Source organism: Molothrus aeneus, chromosome 26, assembly GCF_037042795.1.
Source record: "Molothrus aeneus isolate 106 chromosome 26, BPBGC_Maene_1.0, whole genome shotgun sequence".
Taxonomy (NCBI): Eukaryota; Metazoa; Chordata; class Aves; order Passeriformes; family Icteridae; genus Molothrus; species Molothrus aeneus.
Window position 1 is genome coordinate 2297724 of NC_089671.1, and position 26801 is coordinate 2324524.

The 26801-nt window shown below is 45.2% G+C and overlaps 1 protein-coding gene across 1 annotated transcript; it reads right to left on the reverse strand.

The window, feature by feature from the left end:
* Positions 1-26518, reverse strand: KCNJ16 (potassium inwardly rectifying channel subfamily J member 16). Its single transcript, XM_066566058.1, has 3 exons — positions 26392-26518; positions 6006-6476; positions 1-4033 (listed from the first exon to the last, which is right to left on the reverse strand). The coding sequence occupies exons 2-3, from the start codon at positions 6419-6421 to the stop codon at positions 3169-3171; spliced, it is 1281 nt and encodes a 426-aa protein (XP_066422155.1). The 5' UTR covers positions 6422-6476; positions 26392-26518; the 3' UTR covers positions 1-3168.
* Between the last annotated feature and the right edge of the window lie 283 nt (positions 26519-26801).

Genomic DNA, 26801 nt, shown 5'->3' on the forward strand with positions numbered 1-26801 from the left:
GAGGCATGTTCTTTATTTTGGATGTCTTTATTCATAAAAAAGTAAAAGGAAGAACTGCATGCGTTGCTACTCGTCATTATTGTACACAGTGTTTGTAGTGGGATAAATGAAATTAAAGTAACAAATAGGAAAAAAAGGCAAGCTGGTTGAGAGCAGTGGTTCCCCAGCATCCTGTCTCCAGCATGGGCTGGGATCAGAGGCTAAAGAGAGATAAAAGTAGAAGAAAATATAAAGTGGCTTTTTATGAATTAACATGCCTGGGAGAGAAGTTTCTTCCTGACCCAGGCACACCTTACCAGCCACACTCATGTGCTTGTATTTATTATTTGTATTTCTCTGTGCCAAAACCCACAGGACAAATCCCTAAATCAGGCTCCTGGTGCTTTCACTTCCAGCAAAGCCATTCCAAAGGAAGAATTTTTTTTCCAGAGGCTCACAGGGAAGAGAACTTGGGGAGGGGAAGGCAGCCGAGCTCCCAGCTTCACAGGGGGAGCTGCACCTGGAATTGGCACCTTGGGAAGGAACGGGGGCATTTTGGTCACAGTTGATATTTTGGGAAGGAACGGGGGCATTTTGGTCACAGTTGATACCTTGGGAAGGAACGGGGGCATTTTGGTCACAGTTGATACTTTGGGAAGGAATCGGGGCATTTTGGTCATAATTGATACTTTGGGAAGGAATGGGGGCATTTTGGTCACAATTGGCACCCTGGGAAGGAACGGGGGCATTTTGGTCACAGTTGGCACCCTGGGAAGGAACGGGGGCATTTTGGTCACAGTTGGCTCCTTGGGAAGGAACGGGGGCATTTTGGTCACAGTTGATACCTTGGGAAGGAACGGGGGCATTTTGGTCACAATTGGCACCCTGGGAAGGAACGGGGGCATTTTGGTCACAGTTGGCTCCTTGGGAAGGAACGGGGGCATTTTGGTCACAGTTGATACCTTGGGAAGGAACGGGGGCATTTTGGTCACAATTGGCACCCTGGGAAGGAACGGGGGCATTTTGGTCACAGTTGGCTCCTTGGGAAGGAACGGGGGCATTTTGGTCACAGTTGATACCTTGGGAAGAAATGGGGGCATTAATCCCATCTTTTCCAGTCCCATCCTCTCCCAGCCCCAGATTTCCCCCCCTTCCAAATGCAATTTCTGTGTTTGAGAGCTCTTTGCCTCCCAACCCTTTTTAGGACTGAAACACCATGAGCCATTTCCCTCCTTCCTCACTGGCAGCTTTTCCACACCTCCAAATTGCTCCTCATCTTTCCCAAAAAGGGGAAAGCATTAAATGAAAGCATCCCAGGCAGGATCTGAGGGGAGTGGAAGGGTTAATTCCCATGTCTGGAAGGTGATATTCTATTTTATTCAATCCCAATGGTGTTTTTTTCCAACACCACAGAAAAGTACTGAGACCCTTCCACATTTTCCTACATTTTCCTACATTCCTTTCCATTTTTTTTTCTAGACTATTTCCCCCATGTCTGCCAGTGTTTAAATCCAGGATACAAGAAGATGGTTTTTACTGCACTTATAAGTGGTTGCTGCTGATGAATCAGCACATAAAAGAGGCTAATTAATGACTTTTGGAATAACTAACACCCCCCAGGCTTCAGTTTTACCTAAAGGGATCATATTTATCCAGAGACAAGTGCTAGCAAAAGAGAAATACATTAAAATAATCCAGCAATCCTACTACTACATGGAGTAAATTGCAGGGGAAAAAAAAACCCAACAAAACACTTAGCAGGCTATTTTTTCTTCGTTAAACGTGATGAGCTCATAAAAACCCAATTAATTAGTCAGAATGATGTGAATGACTCGTCAGAGCTAATTTTAGCAGCCTAAAGTTAGCCAGCATTTCCACAGCAGCCGTTTCATCTCCTTCAGCAATGAATGGAGAGGGATGAACACTTCCAGGAAAAACTCATCCTGCTGCCCTCAGCTCCCCAAAAACCCGAGGAAGGTGGAGTGGAGACCAAAGAGCTCCAGGAACCACAGAGAGCAGCCAAACACTGAATTTCTTGGCTGTTTAGAGCAGGTGAGACCAACCCCCCAAACTCCAATACGATTATTTTACGTTTGCAGGATAATTAAACACAATGCAAATGAACTGCAATCATCAGGGGCAAAAAGCATGATGAGGCATTGCTCACTAGATAATTACAGAGATGTGCAGAGCAGGAACTTCCACGTCACAGACACCTTCAGAACGTTTTCCTTTTTTTCCCAGTTTGAGCCCACAGAGGAGTTGTTGGATTTCTCTGTGAAGGATCATTTTTACACAGCCAACTGAGACAAGCACTTTTCATTTTGACAAAATCACCCTGTTTGTTCTCCAGATTGATCTTGATCTGTGCAAGGAAGTGCAACACGCTAAGAAGAAAAGCGAAATGAAATGAAATGAAATTAAAGAGGATTTGATATAAAATATTGCACAGCTCACTCCAGACATGATCTTCTCCTCAAGGCTCAACCTGATTTTGCTGATTTTTAAAACTGGAGGTCTTGTTTTGATTTTTTTTTTTTTTTGACCTCCTGCATCCCTCCAGCTGCTGAGGGAGCAGCACCTCAGGGTGCTAATCAGCTCATGATTAGGGAATGAAAGCTCTCCAGGACCCCACTGTGGATCCCACAGGGCTGGGCAGGGTGTGAACACGTGTCCAAAGCCACTCAGGAATATTGGGGTCACTCATTCCCTTGTCCTACAAAGAACGGCCCTGTAGATTCCACAGAGGAGCTCTGGGATTCCTGCACCTGAGGAATCATTTGTTGGGATAATGGAGCTTCAGAGCCTCCTGGAGGGACTGGGAATGGACCTTCCAAACCAATGAGGCAGCTTTGAAACACAGAGGGCCCAGGGCATGGTTTGTGTGCCCTGCCGAGGTCATTCTGTGTCCCTGGGCATGGCCAGCCCTGGTCCCTGCAGGGAGGAAAGTTCACAGAGGGTTTGCTCAAGGGGCTCTCTGGGCATCCCAAGTGGAAGCTGCTCCCTTGTGCCCACAGCTGTCCCTGCCAGCCCAGCAGGGTGTGCCAGGGTGTGCCAGAGCGTGTGACAGCGTGGGCACGCTGTCAGCGAGGTCTGGGATACAAATACTGCTGCACACGAGTTCCTTGTTTGCATCCGAGGAGCTACGAGGGGACAATTTGTTGGGAGGGGTTCCAGTGGCAGGAAAAGTCAGATCTGGGACTCTATGGAGAGCCTGCTCAAGGTCACAGCTGCTTTCCTGTAGGAAACCTCTGCGGGAGGCTGGCTGGAAGCTGTCACCGGCTCTTCAGGCTCCTCACAGCTGGTGACGAGGGCAACAGCGCTGAGGGACTTTTGGCTGTACTTGATTTCCAGGGCTGACTTCTCCGCTTGTTTCTCCCGCGTCTTCTCGGCGCGGTTCCACTCCCGCTCCTTCTGCTCCAGCTGCATGGCGCTGCAGTGAGGGGCGTACACCTCCGTGGTCTCCTCGAACTGCAAGCAGTCCACCTTGTAGTACTTCTTCTTGACGTGCAGCACGTCGTTGAACCTGTGGCCCCACAGGATCTCTCTGGGCACGTAGGAGCTGCGCGACTGGTGGGAGGTCCCCGTGGAGTCGCCCGTGTAGACAAACGTCACCAAGATCTCAAAGTTGTCCTTGGCCAGAGCTTTGCGGTCCAGGCCGTACAAGGGGCTGTCACTGTCGATCTCGTGGACGACTGTGACGGGTGTCACCAGGATGATCTGGTCGTTGAGGAGCTTCAGGTCACGGTACTCCATGGTCATCCTGCCCTCCTTGTCCTCCTTGTAGCGCAGCAGCTGCGCACGCACCGAGCCCTCCACCATGTGGTTGGGCCGGAAGTCCCCGATGCGCCACATCAGGCAGAATTTGTCATCCCTCAGCCCAACCACGGCGTAGTAGCTGAAACGGATGGTCTGGGCCCTCTTGCGGGCCGTGGCCATCTTGGCCAAGGCCGCCCCGATGATGAAGGTGTCGATGATGCAGCTCAGCACCGACTGCAGGATCACCATGAGGATGGCGAGCGAGCACTCCTCGGTCACGCAGCGGTAGCCGTACCTGTGGCAGCACATTTGAGTTAAATGGAAACCTCTGTAACCTTTGGAAACCAATGGAAACCTCTGTAACCTTTGGAAACCAATGGAAACCTTTGTAAAGGTTTCTTTTTAAGTGAACCAAGAGGGGGAGTTGTGGGAATCCATAAAATCAGAAGGGTTTGTGTCACAGACACGTTTTATGAAAAATCCTTTCCTCAGGATTTTTTCCTCCTGAGAAGCTGAGAGGCCTCAGGAACAAAATGTAACCAATGGTTATCTGCTGCTGTGGAATGCAACAGGTGCATCTGTGATTGGTCTCATGTGGTTGTTTCTAATTAATGGCCAATCACAGTCAGCTGGCTCATGTCACAGATATCTTTTATGGAAAATCCTTTCTTTAGGATGTTTCCTCTTAAGAAGCTGAGAGGCTTCAAGAACAAGATGTAAACATTGATTATCTGCTGCTGTGGAATGCAACAGGTGCACCTGTCATTAGTCCATGTTAGATGTTTCTAATTAATGGCCAATCACAGCCCAGCTAGCTTGGACAGAGAGTCTGAGACAGAGCCTTTGTTATCATTCTTTGCTTTTCTATTCTTAGCCAGCCTTCTGATGAAATCCTTTCTTCTATTCTTTTAGTATAGTTTTAATATAATATATATCATAAAATAATAAATCAGCCTTCTGAAACATGGAGTCAGATCCTCGTCTCTTCCCTCTTCCTGAGACCCCTGTGAACACCATCACAGGTTTGGGAAAGCTGCAAAAGGCAGGCCTCAGAGACAGCAGAACTGTGATTAGAGCTAAGCAGCAGCCATGAGATAAGTCAGCAGAAAAATGATGTAAGAAGTAGAAAAGGACAAATAGAATGGTAGAAAAAATTATGTAAGAAGTAGAAAAGTAAGGACAAACAGTCTGTGTATTAACGCTTGTCTAGAACAACCAGACAAGTGAACCAAGAGGGGGAATGGTGGGAATCCATAAAATCAGAGGGTTTTGGGAAAGCTGCAAAAGGCAGCCTCAGAGACAGCAGAACTGTGATTGGAGCTAAGCAGGAGCCAGAGATTGGTCAGCAGAAAAATTATGTAAGAAGTAGAAAAGTAAGGACAAATAGAACAATGGTCTGTGTATTAATGCTTGTCTAGAATAACTCCCTAAGCCGCAGAAAAGTATAATTTGAGATATTAGGAAGATATTAGATATTAGGAAGTTCTAAGCTTAATAATGGAGCTCTGTGCATTGTGTTTGAAGGCTCACAAGCAGGTATTGCATTTGAAATAAGCAAGCACTGTTTTAACTGAAGGTATGTGTGCTTATGGTGGTTAGATGGAACTACTGTCAATGTGCTTTTGCTTTGTGTGATTGGTCAAAAAACTTTTAAAGTTAGTTGTAATAGAAAATGTAGGGTTTATTCCAAGCCTGTGATCCTCCCCTGAAGTATCATGGATCTGTAATCCCATTGGCCCAAGTCTTATTCCATGCCCACTTTGAATCTCCCTGTCAAGCTGTGCAGGGGAGACCACAAGAGAGAAATAAGTGCAAAGGCACTCTCTTGGCCCTTATTTCTCTTCATGCTTTCTTTCTAATCAAAAAAGGGTGAATTGTGGTGTTACATTTTATTTAAACAGTATGCTCTGTCTCGCCCCTCGAAAATGCATTCCAAGGTTTATTCCAAGCCTGTGATCCTTCCCTGAAGTATCAAGGATCTGCAATCCCATTGGCCCAAGTCTTATTCCGCGCTCTCTTTGAATCTCCCTGTTAAGCTGTGGGAGGCAGACCAGGCTCTCTTGGCCCTCCTGTCCCTCTCTCCTCCTCCCTCCCTTTCTCCCCCTCTCCCTCAGAAGCCCCAATATTGGGGATGGGACCCCCAATGAACCCTCCTCTAACGAGCACCCTCAGGAGCCGTGTGGAGTCTCCTTGCCTGCCTGCTGCTACCAGGGAACAGACAGCTTAGGGGACTCCTTGGGGACCCTCAAACGAACAACAGCTCGTACCCGATGGTGGTCTGGGTCTCCAGGGAGAACAGGAAGGCTCCTGTGAAGCTGTGCACGTTTGCCACACAGGGGGTGACCTCCTCATCGCTGAACAGGTCCCCGTGCTGGAGAGCGATCAGCCAGAACACCAGGCCGAAGAACAGCCACGAGAGCACGTAGGACAGGGAGAAAATCACAAACATGTGGCGCCACTTGATGTCCACCAGCGTGGTGAAAATGTCCACCACGTAGCTCTCCCACTCCCCGAAGATGTGCTTGAAGTAGACGTTGCAGCTGCCGTCCTTGTGGAGGAATCTCTTCTGCAGCCTCTTCGCCTCCTTTTCGGGGCTGTCCCCACAGGTGCCGCGGTAGCTGACTTTGTTTCCCTGGATATTTACAGGTCTGTAGCAGCCACTTTGGTCATTCATCTTCCTCATCTCTGCCTCGGCTTATAGAAGGTCCCAGGAGTTGTTTTCTTTGTTCATTGGAAGCCTGTGAAATAAAGGAGAAAGTCTGTTTTTATTTGGATTTCCAAATCTGATCCCATTTGCCCCTGGAGGTGGTGGATGGAGCAAAAAAGAACCAGTGCAGAGCAGGGCTAAGACACAAGGAGCAATCCTTGGACCTGAGCTTGCTTGGTTTTGTTAAAACTTGGATTTCTCAGAGGCATTTGGCATTGCACAGTGGGGACTGCCCCAGGTGACTTAAAAATTACCATCACGGGTAATTTTTGGAAGGGTACAGGCTGTGACATCCACTACACAACTTTGCTCAGAACCAGGCCTGGAAATATGGCACAGCTCCAAATTCACCAGTTAGAAACGGCCTTATCAACCCTAAAATTTGGTCTGTAGAGGAAAAGAGAAATCCAAACCCTTGTGGTGACCCTCTTGTGAGTAACTCCTTTAATGATCCCATGAAGCAATATTAAAAGCAGGATGAGCTCCCTTAAGAAGTCACAAATGGCACCAAACACTTAAATTTGGCCAAATATTGGAGGTAATTAATTGCTTTTTCCAATTTTCCTTGTTTTCCTTCATTAGAAAAAAATAAAAAGGGAAAATCCTCTTATTTAGAGGTAAAACTTCAGTCACATGGGCAGGGAAATTCAGTGCTGGTGTGTTTAAACCAAAATATGTATCAAACACACCATCATCCATCATTATTTATGTTCCAGCATTGCCCAGAAAAACCTGCTCTTGTGAAGTGAACTTGACTGAGCTGGTGCTACAGTGACATGTTTGTTCAATTCGGCGAAAATTATTTACATTTCAAATGAAAAAAAGAAACCCCTCTGATGTCCTGGAAAGCCTCTGAAATCCTTCCTTAAAGCAAGCAAAAAAAATATCCGGCTGCCAAAAATATTTAAATCTTGATTAATGAGTTTGGAACAAACAGGGAGGGTGTTAATGGAAGTTGTGGGTGACACAGATTTAGGAAGTGATGTGGATTAGGAGATTCCTCTGTCAGAGCAGAGAAGAACTGAGCAGTGCCAGTCCTGGGCCATATTTAGTGACCAAGAACAAGAATTATGTTAGAAATTGAGACCTCATCACCTGGAATCCAATAAAAACCATGACATTTAAAAAGGCAAATCCTTTTCCTGCAGGTCTCCAGCTCATTTAATGACATCCCAGCCATTAACACACAAACCAGTCACAAGTGATGGGGACACAGCAGAAAAATTCCAATTTTTTGCTAATTTCGTGCTTCTAACTCATATTCTTAAAGGGAAAAAAAAAAGAAAAACCAAACCTAATATTTTTGTGGGAAACCTGTCATTATTCTTCCAGAAACTGCAAGTTTTTGATGGAAAAATGACAAGCTCCTTTCCCATCTTTAAGCTGGTTTCAGAGTTCGGATGTAGGTTTTCAGTGGAGCCAAGAAATCCATGGAAAATGAATTTAAGAAAAGCGAATTTCAGAAAAACCAACTTTCCTCGGGAATTCTTTCCCTCAGGTCTTCACTCCCTTTGCCTGAGCAGAAATGACTGCACACACTTCCAGGCAGAGGAGAGTCAGGCCCAGGAGTGTAAAATATATTGGATGGACTGGATTAACAGCCCAAGAACTCTCCCCTCATCCAAGGAACAATGACAAGCATGCTGAGATATTCATCCAAAAACACTTAAAAGCCAAACATAGTTTCCATTTCTTTTTTTTTTTCTCTTTTTTTTTTCCCTTTTTTTTTTTTCCAGTCCAGAAATGAATGTGACATATGGTGTCGTAGCCTCAGAATGTGGCCTTCATTAAAAAACACAACATTAATGTTTCCAAAAATACTTCTTGGAATAGGGTCTTTGGAAACATTCATATGACTTGCTTTGCTCAGAGTTTTAAACAAACACTGCAGCCTGCTCCGTTGAAGACGCTTGACCCAACATTTTCAAAGTTGTATTTAACAACAAACAAAAACTGGAAACTGTTGAGGGTTGGTTTTTCAATTTTTTTTTTTTTTAAGGACCTCATAATGTCAGGTGTGAAAATGAAGGGAACTGCAATCAGGAGCCGATGTGACTTTAAATAAAAACATTTGTAGGGCTTTGTGTTGAGGCGTTGTATTGCACTAAATTGTTTATTTAGGGTGAGAGGCAGCTCCAGCCTCTCTTTTCTGACAGGGGCAGGACCCAGGGAATGCTGGAGCTGGGAGGTTTTGTTGGATTTTAGGAACAGGTTCTTCCCCCAGAGGGTGCTGGCACTGCCCAGGCTCCCCAGGGAATGGGCACAGCCCCGAGGGTACCGGAGCTCCAGGAGGGTTTGGACAGCTCTGCCCAGGCTCCCCAGGGAATGGGCACAGCCCTGAGGCTGACAGAGCTCCAGGAATGTTTGGACAGCGCTCCCAGGGATGCCCAGGGTGGGATTTTGGGGTGTCAGGGCCAGGAGCCTCACTGGATGATCCTTCATCCCTCCCAACTCAATATCCCTTAATTGTACTGCTTTTCTTATTGACTGCTCCAAACCAGGGTTCACTGAAAATACTCCCAAACACCCCAGACTCTACAAGGGACTCAAACTTGTGAGTCAAAGGCTCCTGAGTGGATCCCACTCTCTGCTGCCACCGTCAGAAAATCTTCACATTTCCAAGATTGTGTTTCTCTGGCACCACCTTTGGATTCTGGTGGGGAGAACCTTGGAGGCTGGCGCGCACAGCAACGGGGTAAAGGCCACTCTGATTTTCTGGTCATCTGCCACAGCCAGGAGACAATTTTGACATGGAGGTGACTTGTTTGGGGAACTCTGACTCTTCCCAGGGTTTCTCCCAAGCTGCATGTACAGAAATACTCCAGTGGGTGTCTGAGATGGGTTTTTGGCTGGTACAGGAAGCCATGGAACAGGCTGGGACTTCCCAAAACCATCCAAAATAAGTTTGCAACAAGAAAGGGAATGTGATGTAGAGCTCCCTAAACCAAAACCAAAAATCCAGCCCTAGAGATGGATGGAGCAAAAAAAGAACCAGTGCAGAGCAGGGCTGAGACAAGGAGCAATCCTTGGACCTGAGTTAAGCTTTCTTGGTTTTTGCTTAAAACTTGGATTTCTCAGAAGCATTTGACATTGCACAGTGGGAACTGCCCCAGGTGACTTAGAACCCCAAATTACACAGTGGACACTGTCCCAGATGACCTAAAACCCCAAACTGCACAGTGGACACTGCCCCACATCACCTAAAACTCCAAATTACACAGTGGAGACTGACCCAGATGACCTAAAACCCCAAACTGCTCCATGGGAACTACCCCAGGTGACCTAAAACCCTGAATTACACAGTGAACACTGCCTCAGGTGACCCAAAACCCCAAATTACACTGTGGAGACTGCCCCAGGTCACCCAAAATCCCAAATTACACAGTGGAGACTGCCCCAGGTGACCTAAAACCCCAAATTACACAGTGAACACTGCCTCAGGTGACCTAAAATCTCTGGAAAGAACCTCCTCAGCCACTCCTGCCCAGTATTTTGGGTGTGCTTAAACATAATCCAAACCTGCATTTTTCAAGGCCATCTCTTCAAGTCTTTCAAGTGCAATAATAATAACAACAATAATAATTAATAATCATGTATCATAATTAATAACTCTCTGACACTGATGTTGCTCAGAACATTCAGGTCCAGGCCCACCCTTGGGTGCTGCTGGATGATGTAAATCAAATTATGTTCCTGGATGATGTAAATCAGTTTTAGGGTCTGTCCCTCATTCCTGAGGACACCATGGAGCAGAACCATGATTCCCCTGTCCCGGACCAGCCCAGGGAGGTTGGGAACCCGGCTGTTTGTCCCTGCCTCCCTCTGCTGCAGAGCACCCAGCAGAACCTGATCATCCCCAAATTGCTACCAAGGGCCACAGAGTCCCAACCAGGCTGATGACCTTCAGCCTCAGGGTCATCTCAAAAGCCTGGTTTTCCAAACTGGAAATATTTGACACATCCCTAAGAAAGCCCCACGATTCCATGAGAGGCCCTGTTACCTGGTAAAGGTTAACAAAGGGGGTGGGGGAGGATTTAAAAGCATTCTCCACTCACTAAAGCTCAAGGATCTGTTGTTGCAAATGACTCTCAGATGTTGCCAGGAAGCGTTTTCACCTTCCTCTAACACTGACACATAAACCCTCCCCCTTTTCTGTCTTGCTTTTACTTTCTGTGGGTTTTTTCCTGGATTTCTGGGCATGTTTGTGCACATCATGAGCCTCCCCTTGCATTGCAGCACAGCTGAAGTTTTTTTTTTGCTCTCTGCTCTTATAAATTTATTTCCCCCCTTCAAATGAAGGTTTGTCAGAGATAAAAATAAAGCAGCCAAGCCAGGCAGGGTGGTAGGAAGGCAGAAACAGAGACATCTCAGAAGATTTATTTAAATGGCAGAGAGTTGTTCTAAAGAATAAATGTACCAGAGTTTTGAAACCAGAATAATTGTTAATTATCTAAGCCAAGGCCAGGATTTTTCTGTGCTGGATCCTGAAATGCCCAGGGAGATACAGCAGTGCTCCAGAGATCTGTGTTCAGGGGCCTCCACACTGAACCCCCAAACTGGTATTCTTTAAAAATTTCACCCTAATCAGATACAGGAGGAAATTCCTGTATTTCAAAGGTCATAAAGAAGTGCAGTGGCACGACCAGGAACAAACCCAGCACCGACTTTTACCCATTGAAGAGCTGCCACAAAGCAAACACCAGCAGGAGCAGATTTTCTTATCACATTTCTGTTTTCATGTAGTTCCTCTTGAGCTGTGCCAGAACAACTCCAGCTCCTGATTGTCAGAACAGTCAATCCAAGGCCTCGAGCATCAAGCTGAGCCTTTCAAAGACTTTCACTGGATGTAATTGTCAATTTAATCCCGATATTTGGAGTTCAGGGCTCAGTGTTTTGTGAGCATAATCCCTCTTGCACCATAACCTAATACCTAACAAATTGCTGCTACACCCCTTTTATGACTCCCTTTTCCCATTGTGTAAACAATAGGGGTGAATTTTTGTTCGGTGACAACTTCACTCAACAGCCTGTTTGTAAAACATTAAGCAAAACAATGTGAAGATCTGGCTTCCAGGCTAATTCTGTTCCGAGATCAAATCAAAAAGAAAACAACCCCAAACCTCCAAATTAAATTGGGTTTCTCTTAAATTGGTAATAATCCCTCTCGCCCCCACACTCAAAGTGGTGTCCCTCTCTCTCTCTCTCTGCAGTGTTGCTTTAGCAATCACCTCAGTTTTCTGCTTCATTTTGGAAATGATCTGAAAGGTTTCCAGTTTTAGTCATTGTTGTGTAACCCTGGAAGGGTTTCAGCTCCGAGACCACAAATGTGACAAGTCAGAACCTTCAGGGCTGCTTTGGGATTGGCTCCAAGGCTTGTTCCTTAAAAAAAATCCACCACCCACAAAACATAAATAAATCCATTGTAGGACAGCATTAAGGCTCTTCCTTCTTTCCTTCCTTCCTTCCTTCCTTCCTCACACTCCTTTTGTTGCAATGGGACTTTTCCTGCTGCTCACAGCCAATCCTTCTGCTTCTGATCTGTCCTCCCACTGTCCCAGGCTGCTCCAAGTGCTGGCCTTGGGCACTCCAGGGATCCAGGGGCTGCTCTGGGCACCTGTGCCAGGGCCTGCCCACCCCACAGCCAGGAATTCCTTCCCCATATCCCATCCAACCCTGCTCTTGGTCACTTTGAGCCAACTGATTATCCCAGGAGATTCCAACATTCCTGTGCCCCTTATCCAAGGATATTCCAAAATTCCTGTGTCCCTTATCCAGGAATATTCCAATATTCCTATGTCCCTTTATCCAGGGATATTCCAAAATTCCTGTGCCCCTTACCCAGGGATAGTCCAACATTCCTGTGTCCTTTATCCAGGAATATTCCAATATTCCCGTGCACTTTATCCAAGGATACTTCAATATTCCTGTGCCACTTATCCAGGGATATTCCAAAATTCCTGTGCCCCTTCTCCAGGAATAATCCAATAATCTTGTGCCACTTATCCAGGGATATTCCAACATTCCTGTGCCCCATATCAAGGGATATTCCAATAATCCTGTGTCTCTTATCCAGGGATATTCCAATATTCCTGTGCCTGTTATACCAGGATATTCCAAAATTCCTGTGCACTTTATCCAGGGATACTCCAAAATTCCTGTCCCACTTATTGAGGATATTCCAAAATTCCTGTGCACTTTATTCAGGGATATTCCAATATTCCTGTGTCCCTTATCCAGGAATTTATTTTTAAATAAAAATTATTTTAAAATAATTTTAATTATTCTTATTTGTTTGAATTATTTTTATTTGTTTTAATTTATGTTTTAAATTTATGTTTTAATTTGTTTCAATGGATTTTGAATCATTCGATAATTTACATAATATATTTTATTAAAAATTTATGTTTATGTATTAGTAAAAGAAAATTTATTGTTGTTTTTTGTAGAGTTATTTATATGTGGTTTTAAATATGTTATATTATATTTTTATATGTTATATATTATTTATATTATATTTATATATTATATTTATATATTATATTTATCTATTAATTATATTATTATATTATATTATATTATATTATATTATATTTATATATTATTTATATGTTATATATTATTTATATATGCTTTTTTATTCGAGTTTTGTTATTTTTGTAGAGTTGTATGTTTTATATTTTTTACATTGGTTAATAAACTATTTAATAAGACAGAAGTAGCATCATCCCACACTGGAATGGGGCAGCTGGGCCACTGCCATCCCCTCCTCCTGCCTGGAAATTCCTGGTGCAGGTTCTGTCCCCACCAGCTCAGAGCCCTTTGCATTTTGATGTTCAGCAGGACAGAAGAGTCTCCCCTTCTGCAGTTTCAATTCCTAAAGCCGCTCAGCTGGGCCACATCCTGAAGCTGAAGATCATGGAATGGGTTGGGTTGGAAAGGACCTTCAAGATCATTTTCTTCCAGCCCTGCCATGGGCAGGGACATTTCCCATGGACCAGGGAGCTCCAGCCCCATCCAACCTCACTGCCAGAGATGGGACAGCTGAAGAAATACATTTAACATCCCACTTCTCCCTTTAGAAATCAGTAACCAACCTATCCCTTAACTCAGCAGGCCCCTGGGCTTTAATGCAAATGAGCTGTGAGGCAATCAAACACCGGTGCCGGCCTAATTAGCAATTCCTCCTCTCTCCTGGCTCAGGGTGTCCGTCCTGATGCCCAGGGAAGCTCCATGCCCATCCTTCTGCAGTTCCACCCCACACTGCCCCTCAGGGATTTCCCTTCAGCCCCAGAAAATTCCTCGAGGAACTTTCCCCCCGCCCTGCCCTGGCTGGCCCAGGAGCAGGAGAACAGTTTGTTGCAGCTGTGAATAGCCATGATGTAATTAATGAATTAATGTAATCAGCAGTGGGTGAGTGGCAGGCCAGGAACAATGAGAGGGTGAGATCAGAGAGTGCTGAGCACTCATTTCACAGGGCCCCAGCTCTGCTGTTGCTGTTGTGTCCCTTCCCAAGGCACCGCAGGTTATTTATGAATTATCCAGGAACGTGGGGGCGGGCAGGAGCTGATATTCCAGGAGGGATCTTCCAGGGACAGCTTCCCTGGCAGCTCTGCTTCCTGAGCTCCCACAGCCAGCTCCTCTCCGTCCTGTTTGCTGCACACGGGCACGGGGGACACACAGGGGACAGCACGGCCTGGAGCCATGGCATTGCCAGCTGGGCCCTCTGTCAGGGGAGTTCCGGCATCCCTGGGCACCTTGTCCAGCAATATTCCAATATTCCCATGCCCTTTATCTAGGGATATTCCTGTGCCCCTTATCCTGGGATATTCCAAAATTCCTGTGCCTCTTATCAATGAATATTCCAATATTCCCATATTCCTCTGTCCCTTATCCAGAGGTATTCCAATATTCCTGTGCCCTTATCCATGAATATTCCAATATTCCAATATTCCTGTTCCCTTATACTGAGATATTCCTGTGCCCCTTATCCAGGGGTATTCCAGCATCCCTGTGCCCCTTATCCCAGGGTATTCCAGCATTCCTGTGTCCCTTATCCAGGGATATTCTGACATCCCTGTGCCTTTAACCATGAATATTCTAATATTTCCGTGCATTTTATCCAGGGATATTCCAACATTCCTGTGCCCCTTATCCAGGGATACTCCAGCATTCCTTCCAGGAATATTCCAACATTCCTGTGCCCTTTATCCAGGGATATTCCAATATTCCTGTGTCCCTTATCCAGGGATATTCTGACATCCCTGTGCCTTTAACCATGAATATTCTAATATTTCCATGCATTTTATCCAGGGATATTCCAACATTCCTGTGCCCCTTATCCAGCAATATTCCAATATTCCTGGGCCCTTTATCCATGAATATTCCAATATTCCTGTGTCCCTTATCCAGGGATATTCTGACATCCCTGTGCCCTTATCCATGAATATTCTAATATTCCCATGCACTTTATCCAAGTGCATGGGAATATTAGAAAACTTTATCCATGCATTTTATCCAGGGATATTCCAACATTCTTGGGCCACTTATCCATGGATATTCCATTATTCCCGTGTTCCTTATACATGAATATTCCAATAATCCTGTGCCCTTTATCCAGGGATATTCCAGCATTCCTTCCTTGAATATTCCAATATTCCTGTGCCCTTTATCCAGGGATATTCCAATATTCCTGTGTCACTTATTCAGGGATATTCCAATATTCCTGTGCCCTTTATTCAGGGATATTGCAAAATTCCCGTGCCCCTTATTCATGCATATTCCAACATTCCTGGGCCCCTTATCCAGGAATATTCCAACATTCATGTGCCCTTTATCCAGGAATATTCCAGCATCCCTGTGCCCCTCATCCAGGAGTTTTCCAATATTTCTGTGCCCCTTATCCAGGGAAATTCCAATATTGCTGTGCCCCTTATCCAGGGATATTCCAATATTCCTGTGCCCTTTGTCCAGGGATATTCCAACACTCCTGTGTCCCTTATTCAGGTCTATAGATGTGAGCAATGTATATGTCTAGAAGTTGCTTCTAATAAAAAAAATTAAACGTAGGGATTGTTTTAAACAGGATTTTCCCTCCCTGAGACTCACACAGAGGCTGATTTGTGCCCCTCAAGGCCCAGGACAGAGCTCTGAGTGTGGAACTCTTACTGGAATTCTTGGTGTGGAAGATTTCCCCAGCCCTGCTGAGGGAAGGAGCTCCTGGATGGGAATTCCGAGCTGTTTGCCACAGGCTGCTCAGCCAGCCCAGCCGTGTTTTTCCTGTTCTACCTCTCCAGGCAAACAGTGTGAAAGAGGGAGCAGATCTTATCAGAGCCCATGTTAACAAAAATACATCAAATACAAACCTGCTACACTGCAAGTGTCAACACTCCACACACACACACACACACACACACACACAAATGATATCTAAACTGCACTCGGGTTGATTTTATTGCCAAAGCAATTCCCAAAGATTGTTTTGAGAGACAACTTCTCTGTTTGGCCTCACAGGTGCTGCGGGCCTGTGAAATAAATCTCTCTCTTATTTATTCCACAGGGGTGCTGTCACCAGAGGGAAGAGCGTGGCCAAACAGAATTTCACCCTCTGGGTTGAAATTTACTGCCCTGATTCACTCCAGATTAGCTGGGAGTTGGATAAATGATCCAAACCATCAAAATTAAATTAAATTCAAGAGTGATGTACACGGCCTCAGTGGGAGATTTATCTTATCCTGTTTTGTATCCTGTATTTTTCATGGGTCGTTTTTACTCCTGTTCTCACTGAATAAAATGGAATTACAGCATCACTTGCTCGGAGCCAGAGTCCTTCCAAATTCAAACACAAATCCAAAGGTGATTAACCAAACCCCAAATCACTCCCAAGGCCTGCCCAGCCCCAAATTGTGAGCTCAGGCTGGTGGCATTCCTCTTCTGGAACATTCCCTGTGCTGCTAAGCTACATCACCTCGGGATGAGAGGAACTTTGAGAAGTGAAGTCTTTGAAGAACGCAAAGTGGTGTTTCCCACAGGGAAAAAAAAAAAAAAGAAAAAAGAAAAAAAAAAAGGAAAAAAAAGGAAAAAGCCCAAAACATCACTCGGGTGTCTTAATTTGGGAGCAACCTCAAGGCTGATCACAGGAGGGAAAGAAAGTTTGGAATAAGAAGAATGAAAAAGTGATCACGGAGGCGCTGGAACAATACCAGGAGCTCTGGAACAAAGGGAAAGTGATCTGAACACAACAATGGCCCCAAAAAAGCCCTGAGGATGGGCTGATGCCTGTTTGGGACTACCTAAAACAGAGGCCAGACAAAATTAAGGGAATAAAAAGTGGTTATATTTGTTGAAGGGCCTTCAGGTACATTTAGGGCAAACAAAGCCCACCCAAAATGGACAAGGGGTCACAGGTTTTGACACTTTTATCAGTTTGTTCCATTTGCATATTGGGGGCTCATCTTCCAATTACAGCTCCAGCTAATGAAGTCATTCACCCCAAGTTTGCTGCCCCAAATTCATTTTTGTTCCCATCTCAGGGCCCGAGGCAGTGAGGTGTCCTTGATTGCCAGGCCTGGAGAGGAATTGTTGTGTCTGCCCCAAATGGGGAAGCAGCAGCTCCCACTGTACATGGAGTTTAGAGTTACACACTGAAGAATTGCAGGGTTACAAATATATAAAATATATTTTATATATAAAATAGATAAAATATATAAAATTTATATATAAAATACATGAAATATATAAAATATATTTTATATAAAAATATATTTTATATATTTTATCTATACAATACATGAAATGTAAAAAATATATTTTATATATAAATATATAAAATATATAAAATACATAAAATATATTTTATGTATAAAATATATTTTATATATAAATATATAAATATATAAAATATATAAAATACATAAAATATATTAAATATATAAAAGCCAAAATCCTGAGGCATCAGAGCCTCCAGCCCATCCCCGAGCTGCAGGGATGCAGGGATGTCCCCGCTGCTGTCCTGCACTCACCCAGGACTCTGTTCCTGGGTCAGCCAGGGGCTCAGCCCCACCATGACGTGTGTTGATAATGATGATCTTGTGCCATGGGTTTGCTCTGGGGGTGTTTTTCCTATCAGGCTCGGAGATCTCTTTGTTCTGCCGTGTGAAACCCGGCTCTGAGGTCACTGCTCACCCTCCACACCCTTTTGGCTGTTTATGGACAGAGCTCCGGGCCCGTTTCCCGCTGGGGAGGACACCAAACAGGTCGTGTCATTGTCTGCCCCAGTTGTTCTCCAATTCCAAGGACAGGAGCAGCTCGCCAGCCCGGGGCTTTATCGTGCTGAAAGCCTCCTATCAACGATGAAAGGACGTGCAGGGTACCAGGCGTGGGGTTGAGGAAAAAAATCTGCTTTTCGTGTTAAAGCATGAATGGGAACCACCTCCATTGATTCAAAAGGAAAACTGGCTAAAGGTTCAGGGTCACCTGCTTAAAATGAGTGTGTCTCATATCCATGAGTATTCCATAATTCCTGAGCTCTTTATCCAGGAATATCCCAATATTCCTGTGTCTCTTATGCAGGGATATTCCAATATTCCTGTGCCCCCTAACAATGAATATTCCAATGTTCCTGTGCCCCTTATCCAGGGATATTCCAATATTCCTGAGCTCTTTATCCAGGAATATTTCAATATTCCTGTGCCCCTTTATCCATGGATATTCCAAAATTCCTGTGTCCCTTATCCATAAATATTCCAATATTCTGTGCCTCCTATCCAGGGATATTCCAGCATTCCTGTGCCACATATCCAGGAATATTCCAGCATTCCTGTGCCCCTTATCCAGGGATATTCCAATATTCCCATGTTCCTTATACATGAATATTCCAATATTCCTGTGTCCCTTATCCATGGATATTCCAATATTCCTGTGTTCCTTATACATGAATATTCCAATATTCCTGTGTCCCTTATCCATGGATATTCCAAAATTCCTGTGTCCCTTATGCATAAATATTCCAATATTCTGTGCCTCCTATCCAGGGATATTCCAGCATTCCTGTGCCCCTTATCCAGGGATATTCCAATATTCCTGTGTCCCTTATCCATAAATATTCCAACATTCCTGTGCCCCTTATCCAGGGATATTCCAAAATTCCTGTGCCCCTTATCCATAAATATTCCAATATTTCTGTGCCCCTTATCCATGGATATTCCAATATTCCTGTGCCTCCTATCCAGGGATATTCCAGCATTCCTGTGCCCCTTATCCAGAAATATTCCAATATTCTGTGCCTCCTATTCAGGGATATTCCAGCATTCCTGTGCCCCTTATCCAGGGATATTCCAATATTCCTGTGTCCCTTGTCCATGAATATTCCAGTTCTAAAGGCCATTTCTGATGCCACCAAAACAGGTGGCTCTGGATTTCTGTGTGTGACAGAGGTCAGTAGGGACATCCCAAGGGATGCCAACCTTTCAGTATGTTTATATTAGAAGACTGAATTATTTAAAATTGAAATTTTCAAATAATCTCCATTTAATAATTGAAAATTGAATTATTTAAAACCTGTGCTTTAGGTTCTGGGCAGATTTTGGCACCCTAATCTGCATTTCCTTAGAGCTGCAGGCAGCACATCCTCCTGTCCCAGTCTTGGGCATTTTATCTGTTTAGACAGAACTTTGGCATCTTCCAGAATAAAAGGATCCTTATCACAGGAGCTGGAAAAATATCCAGGAGGAGGGATGAAATACTGCCCCTCCACACTGAACAGGGAAACTTTTCTTCCTGTGCTGCTCCAGGACTTGCTCCTGCAAGGTCTCATCTGTCAGCAGCCGCAATCAGCTCTAAGAGCCTGAATTGCCATCCTGGAAATCACTGGGAATTGTTTTGGTGACACAAAACCCAGCCAGGGCGGAAGTTCTCCGGCAGATTTGGGCCAGCACCCTGCAGAAAGGAGTGAGGGGACGGCAGATTTGTGTTTCCAAACCTGCTGTGGGTCTGCTGGGAGATAAAACCAGCACCGGGAGATAAATAAACAATGGGAAGGATTCCACTGATTGATGGATGGGAAAAGAGATTTGCCTTTACAAACAAACTGTAGGTTGGCTGATAAATGAAATTGGATATTGAAAGACGAAAGATACAATGGGGAAAACTCATAAATTCCATAAGAAAAATTTAAAGGGAGGTTTGTACATTAGAGGGGAGTCTCTGGTATCAGGTGTTTTGGGAAGTCTGAACCCCTCAAGTACCTCAGAAATGGGGAAAGAGAGAGGAAAATTGAGATAAAAAGGAGGTGATCATCATCATCATCATCATCACCATCCTCATCAGCAGACCCGCTTGCATTTGAGAGGAATGGCAGATTTGTCTTTCCAAACCAGCTGTGGGTCTGCTGGTGGATAAAACCAGCACCGGGAGATAAACAATGGGAAGGATTCCACTGATTGATGAATGGAAAAGAAGATATTTGCTTTTACAAATAAACTTTGGTTTATAATAAACTAGGTTTCCTGATAAATGAAATCAGGTATTGAAAGATGAAAGAAACAATGAGGAAGAAAAACCCATAAATTCTGTAAGAATTAAAAATGAAAAGGGAGGGTTGTACATTAGAGGGGAATCTCTGGGATCAGGTGTTTTGGGAAGTCTGAACCTCTCAAGTACCTCAGAAATGGAGAAAGGGAGAAGGGAAATGTGGCTGGAAATTGGGATAAAAAGGAGGCTGTGTCCTCCAAAACTTGGAGAGACCCCAGGGAAATGCCCCATGGCCTCTCCCTTGATTGGAACAAAGTTCCAGGACTGCTCTGTCTCATTTTTGGACAGAAACCTCTGCTGCTTGTGGATTAATTTTCCTAACTGGAGCCTTTGGTTCTCGGAACCATTCCTGGTGCCCAGCTCAGCCTCTCCTTAGGGCTCCGTGCAGGGAGCTTGGGTTTCCCTCTATTCCTCCCGACCCCTGGCACACACAGGCTCGGCCTGATTTGGAAAACAAAACGATTTAACGGCGTTTCCCGAGTTTTTCCACTGATTTCAGCGAGGTCTGTGACAAGGTGAAGAATTTGCAGGAATAGTGTTAATCTGATGTCACAGCGGCAATAAATCCTATTGTGCTGGATTGCACTCTGCCCATTAAAACGCTGTGACCTATTGTCATCCAAGTGGAACCACATTCCACTGCCTGCTCCAAAGGTTCTGATTTCACTCCCGATTGTTGCCAGGGCAACTGCACCTCCATCCAAAACTGCCTCACCAATCACTGAACTCCGTTTGAACGGGCTGGAGATAAAGCAAAGCACTAATTGCTTATTCCCATTGAAAAAAAATCCAAATCAAGCCTTTCTGTAATTACTTATTCCCGCTGAAAAAGTCCAAATCAAACCTTTTTCTGGAGGCCTGAATACCAGAAACTCAAAAGAGCTCTTGGAGGGTCACTTGGGTTGTTGGTTTTTTTTTTTTTTTTTTTTGGTTTTTTTTTTTTTTGCCTCATTTCTTTGTGGAATAACTGGTTGTGGTGACAAAACACCATGAAAAGATTAATATTCTAAGTCTATCCAGAGCAGGAGTGCACTGGAAATCTCACCACAGGCCGCTCCTGCAAAGAGTCCTCACTCAGCTGTGGAAAACTGAAAGGATTTTCATGAATAGTCAAACAGCTGCTGAAGGCTTGTGAGTGGAAAATAAAAAATATTCGAATTTCCCCGTTGAGATTTCTGGTGGAAAGTGACCTGTGCTTTATGGCCTCTGCTTTCATGAAGTGAATATCATCCCTGTGGCTCAGATTCGTCCTAATCTATACTTGAGAGGGACGAAGCCAGGTGGGAAATTGCTCTTTCCCCCAGGGCTGCTGGGGATCAGCATTTCCTGGAGAGCAAAAGGGGCAACCCGGCCATCCAAAATGGGGTCTGGGGGGTCAGGAGTGAGCAGGGCCAGGTGCTGCAGGTTCTGCCCTGCTGCACAACATTTGGTGCCAATTTCAGACCAGTTTGGGAGAGAATATTTTAAAAAGAAGTGGATGGAGATGCCTTTATTAAACATGGGAATTTTCCAGCTGTTTTCCGGTAAAATTTTACTCTTTGATCCAGGTGAGTCCTTTCGCACAGCTCTGTGAGCCCATCTTGGTGTTCTCTTGAAGAAAACTAGTCTGAAAAGATGGTTTTTCACCAAAATTACCTTTCTTTTTCAGTTTGTTTGCCAGACAAACTGAAATGTCAGCCCTCAGATCTTCTGTGGGACGTGCTGACCCACTCTCCTAGCAAGGAGAACCGCAGATTTCAATGGTTCTACTGCTGAGTCTTTCCACAGGTTCCAATTCTCCCAATTCTCCCAATTCTCCAGCCCATCATGTCACCACAAAGCTGAGAAGTTGGAGATTATCCTCTCCTGGACGCCCCCTCAGAACATGAATTTATCTGCTTTAAAAAGGGGAACCAGTGATGGGATCCTGACTGGAAAACCCAAGAATTGAAACAGTTCCTTGTGAAATGCAGCCCGGCCACTTCTTGAGTTCCAGCTTTGCCTCCTGCCAGGCAGGACAAACAAGCTCTCTTTTACAACTGAAGATGAAAAATGAAGAATCAAATCAAGGCCTCATCCCCTGGTTTGAAAGCAAACAGAAATGGGAGGTGGTGTTTGCACGTTGGGCTCGTTTGCATTTATCGCGCAGTGGTTTAATTGCACAATGAATTACTGGGAAGTGGTGTTCTCTTACCAAACTTTCTCACCAGAAGCTCAGGGTGAGAATATTGGGCAAGAAAGGTGACTAATAGTAGAAAAAGGGGCAGAGAATCAGTCTCCAGAATTTCAGTCAGGCCAGGGAACACTGGGGTGAGGGAGCAGCATCCTGGTGAAAGGCTTGTGCTATCTCAAAAAACCAAAACCACCTCTAAATCACATCCCATAAACCCATCTAAGGAAAAATACTTTAAGATAAAAAGGTGTCACACCATTATTCAAGCCTCTCATTAGAGCATCTTTGTTAAATATGCTAATTTGCAAGGTCTACAAAATCATATATGCAATCTACCTACATGTGCATTTCAGCGTATTCCACCGTAACAAATTGTTGCACCATAAAAATCCTTATCAAGAACTGAAATGAAACCTCTTTATCCCTTAACTGTGTCTAGATGTTAATTTTGAAACTGCAACCAATTGTTGAACCATAAAATTCCTTATCAAACACTGAAATAAAAGCCCTTTATCCCTTCACTGTGGCCAGATGTTAATTTTCAAACTGAGTTGAGGGAGCAGCAGAAACTTCCTCCGTGTGGAGTGTTTCCCACCTGACCTTTCCAGGAGCTGCTCAGAGCCTCTGCTGGCAGAGGGGCTGCTCAGATTTCAACCTTTTTGTCTGAGAACCCACCCTTCGCTGAAGTTTTCGGTTTTTTTGGGAGAATTTCCCTGAGCTAATGACCCATCCATCAGTCCCTGAGTGACAGGTACAGAAATCCTGGCGAGGACTTGGCTGCTCATTCCAACACTTCCAGCAGAGCTGTTGCTGTACTTTTGGAGCCCATCTAAAATATAGATCGCCTGGGTATCACCTGAATTTAGAGAATTTGCAGCTGGTTAACTCTGATCAGCTGACATTTGCTCGGTGCTGCCAAACCATCCATCAGCAAGAGCTGAATAATTCTGGTTTTGTCAGAAGTGGCTCAAGTGCCCCAGCTCTGCGGGGCTTGGCTGATTTAGCAGCACCCATCCCCTTATCTCACTGCATTCACACCTTATCAGAGCAGGAATTGGGAGAGAGCAGCAGAATGTGAGTCCAGAAAAACATCCTGGAGTTTGGCATGGAGGGGGAAGGGAAGGGAAGGGAAGGGAAGGGAAGGGAAGGGAAGGGAAGGGAAGGGAAGGGAAGGGAAGGGAAGGGAAGGGAAGGGAAGGGAAGGGAAGGGAAGGGAAGGGAAGGGAAGGGAAGGGAAGGGAAGGGAAGGGAAGGGAAGGGAAGGGAAGGGAAGGGAAGGGAAGGGAAGGGAAGGGAAGGGAAGGGAAGGGAAGGGAAGGGAAGGGAAGGGAAGGGAAGGGAAGGGAAGGGAAGGGAAGGGAAGGGAAGGGAAGGGAAGGGAAGGGAAGGGAAGGGAAGGGAAGGGAAGGGAAGGGAAGGGAAGGGAAGGGAAGGGAAGGGAAGGGAAGGGAAGGGAAGGGAAGGGAAGGGAAGGGAAGGGAAGGGAAGGGAAGGGAAGGGAAGAGAAGAGAAGAGAAGAGAAGAGAAGAGAAGAGAAGAGAAGAGAAGAGAAGAGAAGAGAAGAGAAGAGAAGAGAAGAGAAGAGAAGAGAAGAGAAGAGAAGAGAAGAGAAGAGAAGAGAAGAGAAGAGAAGAGAAGAGAGCCAAAAAGATGCAAAACTGCTGTGAAGTTCATTAGTCTTTGCAGATCAGGAAAGTTCATTTTCCTCCTTTCCTTCTTTCAGTGACTAATTTCTGTTACTGTAACAAGGAGTAAAAAAGTTGATCTCCACCAAAACTTAAATATTCACTTCCTCTTCTCCACCCACTGTGTTCACTTGATAAAGCACTTCCCTCTCCATTCCAGCTCCGGCGAGAAAGCTCACAACGATATTACAGAAAACACTCTAAAAAAAGGTTTTTCTGTCAATTAAATGTTTATAACCACACTCTGCATCACCATCCCCAGAGAATGAGTCAGGGCCCCCAGGAGAACACGATCCCAGAAGGAAGGAAAATGATGTAACACCAGGACTTTGCAAAAGTTTTTACCCAGACAGAGCAGCTCTCACAACCTGGATCCTCTCTGGGTTTCCAGCCTTCCCAGCCTGGATCCTCTCTGGATTTCAGCTCTCCCATCTTGGATCCCCTCTGGATTCCAGACTCTCCCATCTTGGATCCTCTCTGCATTTCAGCTCTCCCAGCCTGGATCCTCCCTGGGTTTCAGGCTCTCACAGCCTGGATCCCCTCTGGATTTCAGCCCTCCCAGCAAAGGTTTTTATCCAGACAGAGCAGCTCTCACAACCTGGATCCTCTCTGGGTTTCCAGCTCTCCCAGCCTGGATCCTCTCTGGGTTTCCAGCCCTCCCTGCCTGGATCCCCTTTGCATTTCCAGCCCTCCCATCCTGGGTCCCCTCTGGACTTCAACCCTCCCAACCTGGGTCTCCTTTGCATTTCAACCCTCCCAGCCTGGATCCTCTCTGAATTTCCAGCCCTCCCTGTCTGGATCCTCTCTGAATTTCCAGCTCTCCCATCCTGGATCCCCTCTGGATTCCAGCTCTCCCACCCTGGATCCTCTCTGTATTTCAGCCTCTCCCATCCTGGATCCTCTCTGCATTTCCAGCCCTCCCTGCCTGGATCCCCTCAGCATTTCCAGCCCTCCATCCTGGATCCCCTCTGGGTTTCCAGCCTTGTGGTGGCCCCTGCCTGGGGAAGAGCTTCGATCCCACCACAGCACAAGGATTTGGGGAAGTTTGGCAGCAAGGAAGGTGCAGAGGCCAGGAGTGTGTAAGCAAAGCCTGGCAGAGGCATCCCAAGCCTTGCAGGGACACTGCATTGTCCCTGCCACCTCTCAGCTTGCCCTGCCTGCCAGGTGAGCTGCTCTGCACAGGTACCTGCACCTTGCTGCAGCACTGAAAGCCCAGAGACGGCAAGGAGAGGAAATCCTGCCCCCACTCTGCCTCTGGTGTGACATTTCCAGATCCTCAGCCTGCTCAGAAAGGGATCTCAGAGTTTTCAGGCCAGCTTAAAATGTTTGTTCAGGGTTTAGAAATAGAGGAATAGAGGGATTTCTAAGGGGGATGAGCAGGATTCTTGCTTTCTCACCTTTTTTTGTGGATTTTCATGGTGTAGGAGGGGGGGAAATCTCTCAGCAGGCTCCTTGCACAGGTAGGGGTCACACAGGTGCTCATGCACACTCAGACCCAACAAATTGTGAATATTCCTGTTTATTCCTCAGCCCACACTCACCCAATCACCCCCACAAACCCTGAGCAGAATTTTCAAAACTTTTATTCCATTTTCAGTCTCATGAGAAGGGTGAGACAACATAGCTGTTATCATTCACAACATCACAATCAGAAGCCAATTGTTTCTTAATTACAATACACTATAAGTGTTTCTTGGCCTATCAGCTTTAGCCACCCCGTGCTGTAAATGCTTTAAAGCTAATAATCTAAAATGATTGATGCAGGTCCTACTACAATGCATCTTTCACAGTTCTATTTCCCTAAAGTATCCGAGTCTTTTTTGTAAGGCCATCCTCTGAAACTTGTTTCTGGTTTCATTTCTCTCCCACCAACGTTTGTCCTATTCCATGGCATTTCTGAGTCAGCATTTCTTATCTCAAAGTTTACGTACAGACGCACACGGTGTGAACCTTCTGTCAAGCTTTATAAATTTCCTACAGTTCCATTTCCCACATTCTCCCTACAGTTCCATTTCCCACATTCTCCCTACAGTTCCATTTCCCACATTCTCCCTACAGTTCCATTTCCCACATTCTCCCTACAATTCCATTTCCCACATTCTCCCTACAATTCCATTTCCCACATTCTCCCTTACAGTTCCATTTCCCACATTCTCCCTACAATTCCATTTCCCACATTCTCCCTACAATTCCATTTCCCACATTCTCCCTACAGTTCCATTTCCCACATTCTCCCTACAATTCCATTTCCCACATTCCCTGACAAGTTCTCACCCTGACCCGCGGTGTTTAGAGCCTGGCTCAGCCCTGCAATTACACAGCTTAGCACCCTCCCTAAACATGGGCTCGAACAAGCTCTGCCTCTCTTTAATATTCAAATTAACGCGAATTCCAGCCACTCAAACCGTGTTTCCAAACAGCAACCATCGAGCTGCCAGGTTACGCTCAAAACTGAACCATAAGCTGGTTATTCCCACCCGGGGTGTTTAGTTAGTTCAGAGCTCTCTAAGGCAACAGAATTTCTGTTTATGTGAACAAACACAGGGAAAAGAGTAATTAAGGAAGTGAGAAATGGGCTTTACCTGAACGTCCTGCTGAGGTTTCAAAGAATCTCTGCTTCACTCCTTCCTTTCCCTTGCTGTGTCTCTCTCCCTGGCTCCTTGCATGGCTGGACTGACAGGTTGGCAGAGCTGAGAACGACAGGTTGGGTTTGTTTTTTTAGACACAACTCCTCCCCCTCTCAAAGAAAAGCTAAAAAAAAAAAAAAAAAAGGAGAAGAAGAAAAAAAAAAAAAAAAAAGAAGGCGAGACTGCTTGGGAAAAGTTCACAGAAAATCCCGTCCTTTCAGCACATTCAAACTGGTGAGAAAAATGCTGCTTTGGGGAGCCCAGCAGTTTTCCAAGTGTTTTTTCTCAAAAAGGCTCAAGGTTTGCCTTGCAAGAAGTGTGAAGCAACCAAAGGATTTACACCAGGAGCCGACCTGACCCCAAAC